General features: G+C 49.3%; 1 protein-coding gene across 1 annotated transcript in view; it reads left to right on the plus strand.

Annotated features, from left to right (window-relative positions):
* Positions 1–4,084, plus strand: part of GRIPAP1 (GRIP1 associated protein 1) — a 54,451-nt gene extending 50,367 nt beyond the window's left edge. The window contains exon 26 of the mRNA XM_044443415.1: positions 2,985–4,084. Within this exon, the coding sequence (XP_044299350.1) occupies positions 2,985–3,077 (93 nt within the window). The 3' untranslated portion in view covers positions 3,078–4,084. The remainder of the gene's footprint in view (positions 1–2,984) is intronic.
* The last annotated feature ends 1,916 nt before the right edge of the window (positions 4,085–6,000 follow it).

A 6,000-nucleotide genomic window follows, 5' to 3' on the forward strand; every position in this document is an offset into this window, starting at 1 on the left:
ACTGGAGAAAAGGCATTTTAGCCAGTTGCGCTGGGCCACTGGGGAGAGACTTAGCCCTTGCTGTGCAGGTGGCAGGGGACTAATTCCCAGGTGTGTTTGGCAAGCGGGCAAGTGGATGTGTTGGTGATGCCGTGGTGCCACCTGGCCTTCCTTGCTCAGTTGCATGACTCCCTGCCATCTTGTTCTGGGCACCTCTCAGGTAGGCTGTGGCAATCCAGCACAAGGTGCTGAATGCATGGGCTGCACTGGACATGTCCACAGGCACGTTGCCTTTATTCACAATGTTATTAGTGACTGTGGTAGCGATATTAAAAGAGAGCCTACGTATTCTGAATGCGGGTTCACGGAAGGCACCTCATTGCCCCTTGGTGGGTACATGGAGTCGCACGGAGCTGGTCAGGGAGAGCTTAGGCTAGCCATAGGAGCCCTCCCCAATCTTGGGTCTCAAAATGTTGGTGGACTTTGACTTCTGTCAGCCCTTGCTGTTGGGTGTGCTTGCTCAGGATGTGAGTAGTTGCAGTCCAACTACATCAAGGAAGGGCTGTAGAGAGAAGGTAAGCTGGGCGGGCAGGTCCTGAGAACTGGGCCAGTGCAGTAACCAAGGAGAAACCCTCTTGGAGGAGTCCTGCTGCAGTGTGTGGCATCAGGGCAGGTCTTGGAGGGAGAGTGCTTCCCTGGTGTCTGCCCAGCCCCTAGTCCTCACTCCTCTGCTTTGTCCCATCCTGCAGGTCAAGGTGACTGCTGGGAGGGGGGTGGTGGCAGCAGCAGCAGCAGCAAGGAACAGAGGCCGTAAGAGAGCCTCAATCTCTTTGTCTCCAAACGGCAGCTGAGGGAGTAGCAGGTTACCCTCCACATTCATGCTGTGGTGACCTTGAGCTGGGAGCTGCTGCCTCGTGCCAAAGGACCGCTGACACTCAGGCCTCCTCCCTGTGCCACAGACAGGAGGCCACCCAGATTTTGAAAAGAAATTGTGGCAGCCTGGTCCATGGGGTGGCTGCTGCTCGGGATGAGTGGCCATGCAGAACAGCTCATGGCAGAAGTCCCTGCATCCTGAAAGCATGTCCAGAAGCATCTTTGCTTTGCAGGGAAGGATGTGGGGGTGGGGGTGGGGGTGGAGGTACTAGTGCTGTCCACGTACTGCAGGCCAGTTGTCCCTGCCGCAGACACTCTTGCATTATGCCCATGGGCAATCTGATGCTTCCACACAAACTTCCCCAGGCAGGTGCATTCCAGATGTTTGCGCTTCTACTCCCATCAGCCCCAGCCAGCATGGCCAGTGGTTAGGAATGCTGGTAGCTGTATTTGAAAACATCTTGAGGGCACCAGCTTGGGGAAGAAAAGATAAAGCTGGCATTACGAAAGATAAGCAGCTGGGAGCTCAAGTGGAGAGCACTTCGAATCAGTCTCATGGAGCTTGTCCTCCTTATTCCAAAAGTGTAATACAAATAAATGGGCACAAAGGGGAGAAGAATGATTGTCATGGTTATATATAGGAGTTTGGAGCTTCCATGATTGGAGATGGCGTATCTCGGAATGCCATTTCCCAGGGACAGACAGCAGGGGAAGGCCAATCACCTTCATGCCCTGCATTTTGTGAGCTTCCCGGAGGCCTCTGGGCTGGATGCTGCAGGAAACGGATTGCTAGGCTAGACAGGCAATTCTTCTGCTTGCTTGCTTTTTAATCACTAGAGAACATGCAGAGGCGAGAGGGGAAGCGAAACCCGCCCCAGCAAAAGCGTTTGCAGTATATTGGCTGTGTTTTTTGTTTTTTTTTTTTTTTTCAGTGTTAGCTTGATGTAGAATCTGATCCTTCCAATGTCCTAATGGAACAAGGGGACGAAAGAGTGATGTCAGCAGAAAGAGGAGGCTATTTATAGCTGTATCTGAATGGGGAGGGATTCAGAGGACGAACTTCAAGGTTGGGGCAGCAAAGGCACGGTCAGTGTGGGGCAGAGAAGCAGTGCTGTCCTGAAGGTTGGACGTGCATGCATGTTGGGGCACAAGGCCAAAAGGAAGCCCACAGCTACACGGCAAGGGGGAGCACTGGGGAGGAGGAGAAAGATGGGTGCTGTGGGGCGGAGTAAGTAGTGCGGGTGGTGGAGAGGCAGCCTCTAGGAGGCACTGTGCAGTTGGGAAAGGAGGGTGCAAGTGAGACGGTGAGGACAGGCTGCAGGCATGGGGGCGGCAAGAGATGCCATCTGAGAGTAGATGTGGGCCAGGCTCCCATGGGAGCCAAAGCTTCCAGGGTCTGCTCCACTTGAGGGAGTGTGTGATCTAAGAAATGAAGGAGGCCACTGCAGGAGCACAACCAGTGAGAGCCTCTTGCATTCCAGACAAACTTTTGCTACTGGCATTTGCACTTTCTTAGTTCCCTTTGTGATTGGTTCTTTGTTTCCCTTTTTCATGTTGCTGTTTGTCAGACTTTTTCTTTGAACTCAAGCCCAGGGATCGTCAGCGAGCAATTTTTAACCTGACAATTAATTGGTGTATGCCTAAGGGGTTGGGGAGATGTCCCCCTTTGGGAAAGGGGTCAGTCCTCACTCTCAGTTGTATCACTTGTATTCCCAGTATGGAGCAGGAATGCAAATGATTCTCCTTTCCCAAACTCAGATTTCTGCCTCAGTCTTTGGCTCCCTCCTGCTGTTGGCCTCCATTTCCATTTTGAGGGTTGCTGACTTTTGTTTTGAAAAGATACCCACCTATTCCCACCCTCTTTGTGTGAGCCAAAAATGTAGAAGATCCAGAAATACTTGGTCCCTGCAAAGGGGTCAAGCCAGAGTCTGAGTGCCCTGGGAGCAGGCACTGAGGGATCCTGCAGGTCAGGGTGCAGCCAGGATGGAGGCAACCCTGCCTGTTTTCCTGAGCAGGAGCTGAGCATCAAGTTAGGTTATCTTGGTCACACTCTCTCTTGAATAACATGCATCTTTCCCCCTCCCTCTTTGTGTCCTCCTCTTCCTCATACGTCCCCTTCCTCCTTTGTCCAGGATCTGGAGGTTCTATCCCAGGAGATCGTCCGTCTCAGCAAGGAGTGCGTCCCGTCCCCGGATGCCAAGCCTGTCCCGGATGACGCCATCTGAGCTCAGTTGCATCCTGTGAGCCCCCACCCCCTTCGCTTCACCCTTGACTGCACTGCTGGCATTGAGGGGGGGAGAAGAGACTGCCATTTTCTGCCTGCCCCTCAGTTGGATCACTTCTCTCCACTTTGTTTTGTTTTAGCAAGGTGTGTAACCCTCTCCAGCTAGCTGCCTTTCCCCTTTCTTAATGCAGCAGATGGTCTCTCCTCAAACCACTCCCTCCATTGCCCCCGCCCTCAGGCCTTCCCCAGAGCAAATTGATTTCTCCCTAGTCACGTGCATGCTGGTTACTCTCTGTGTATTTCTATTTGGGACAATAACTGCTGACCCTTTAAAAAGCACCAGTTGAGATGACTTTTTTTGGCGACTGCATCTCTTGTGGCCTGGAAGACAAACTGCAGCTTGGTTCTAAAGGGGCCACTCAAGAAATGAAAAATCAGCATTGAATCTATTATTCCTGTTTGGAATAACAGAGGGCCTGCTGAGAAGCAGAATGGGAGGCATTCCTGCCACAGTGAAGAGGAGCTTGGGATAATGTAGTCTTGGGATAGGGCCTCCTTCCTTCCTTGCAGTCCACTCTGCAAGTTACACCTGTGATCTTACAGCTTCTTTTTTCAGGGTCATTCATGCCCTACCCCCTTGATCCCCAGTTTTTCCACACTCTTCATTTTGCATGCTTCGTTGGTCCTGAAACTACCTGTCCCAGCTGTATCCAGCTGTTGCTGCTGTTAATACAGAGTAAAATATTATAGATAAATAAAAGTGTGTGCGTGTATATATATATATATATATGTATGTATGTATGTATGTATGTATGTATATTTGCGCTGATTCCCTGCCTAGTTTGGGTGGGGCTGAACTCAAGCAGTGCAAACCCTCGTCACTACAAGGTTCCTGCAGCACTTTCTGTTGGTGAGGGGTGGCATTTGTGTTTATTTAATGTATCAATGACTTGTACAAGCCTGTAATTGTCGAGCAACTGATAATGCAAACAATGATTTTTGACTGGCTCCCACTCTCTGATGTTCTTATTTTGATGAAGGGGGCACTCAGCATCCCTCTTTCTTCTTCTTTTTTTATAAATCTAGCAGTCTTCAGGGCTCCAGAGTCATGGTATGGAGAGAGGGTTGGATAGGTGGCTTTGGTGGTGTTCTTATGCTTGTTGGTGTCAGCTGGAGAAGCGCCTGCTCCAGGCAAGGGTCACACTCCACACTTGCTTCTGTTCTGTTGTGTTTTGACCAGAGTTGGCACCTTTTCCCCACCTGCCCTGTGCCCATCATCACTGTTGGCCCTACAGGGAATGCCTTGTTGGGTACTGTGAACTCACACTTACTCACAGAGAGTTAAGGCACATCAGAAATCTCCTCCATCACTGTTTCCTTTGCCACGCTCTGGACTGATTTTAGAATTCAGGCTTGGGCAAGGGCACCTTCTTGGCCTCTTGATCTGGAAGAAATTTCTTCATCCTGTTCAATGCAAGGTGAGAATGCAAATGCAGATGGGTCCATGGGCTCTCCCCTGTTTCTGTGGCCACAGCAAATGTCTAATCTTTGCAGCCTCTGGAGACAAATGTTTCCCCAGTGCTTTTGTTTAGGAAGGAAATCTTAGATCGGTGTTATCAGGCTCTGTTGCTGCACAATCAGTCTACCTAAGCAAAGCCAAAATAATGTTTTGCCCAGGGTCTTCTGCAGGAATTCTTTTGAACTTAGAGATGCCATGGAGAGAACCCGAGCCTTTAATGTTTGCAAAATGAGCATTCTTGCCTTGTACCTAGGGGAATTGCTCCATAAAAATACAAGATTTTGTTAGAGCAGCTTTCCCCAACCCAGCACCTTCTGGATGTGGTACAGCATAGCTTTCAGCCCAACATCCCCAGTTAGCATGGCTTTGATACGTTGGTTGGGGATGCTATAAGCTGTAGTCTACCACATCCAGAGGGCATTGGGTTGGAGAAGGCTGTGCTGGGAGACACTGGCTGGGATATGACCCATCTGCTGAACCCAAGAAGTTTTGCGACTTAACCGTATATGTTTATTTTGCTTCTGAATGTCGATTTTCAAATACTCTTTTTCCTTTGAAAAATGAGAAGCACAAAGAGACTGGAGCGACAATATGATAATTATTTCTCTACTTCACTGAACTTGAGAGACCAGGCAGCTCTTCTTTTGTGTCAGGGATAGGCTTAAATCTTATTTCCAGATCCCAGATCAGGGCCATCTGCAACAAGAGTGCCTCTGACCATCTGTAGAATGTAGTTCCATGACCTTATCTCCCATAACCCCCGGCCGGCATGCCTTATATTGGCTGGAAATTGTGGGAGTTGCAGTCCAACACATATGGAGGGCACCAAGTTGGAGAAAGCTGTTCTAGATGTTGAGCTGCTGTTTCCATCATCCTTCACATTGGTTAGACTTACTAAGGCTAATGAGAATTAGAATCCGACATCGTCTGAAGGACTACATTTCCCATGGTCCTAATTTATCAAGAATGTATTTTTGAGTTCTGTCTTCCCCACCACATTTGAAATGATTCACAAGTCTAGAAAGTAGCAGTTATGGGGAGAAGGGGAGGAGCTGTGCTGAGCCTTAAAATGATGGCTTTGATGGCTAGAAGCTTTGTAATTTCTCTTCTGGCTTTTGAAAAAGCTACTGGTTGTTCTTAATGGTGTCAAATGTTTATTTAAAAGCTGAAATTGGTGGGGGGGGGTAGAATTTTGCAAATCCAGAAGTGAGGGATGGAGTGGGGAGAAGAGACACCTGTTTGTCTCTGAAGGTGGCCTGCACATTAACTGCCTAGGTGTTCAGAGCCCAGCCCTACCTTCATGGGGCAGCTGCATTTTCATTCTCTCTTCATCCATGATATCTGCCTGAGGATAAAACCAAAGTGCCTGGATTTCTCTGATTCTCTCCTTCCCCCTCCTCCTTTC

Source organism: Varanus komodoensis, unplaced genomic scaffold (assembly GCF_004798865.1).
Source record: "Varanus komodoensis strain SLA01 unplaced genomic scaffold, ASM479886v1 scaffold42, whole genome shotgun sequence".
Taxonomy (NCBI): Eukaryota; Metazoa; Chordata; class Lepidosauria; order Squamata; family Varanidae; genus Varanus; species Varanus komodoensis.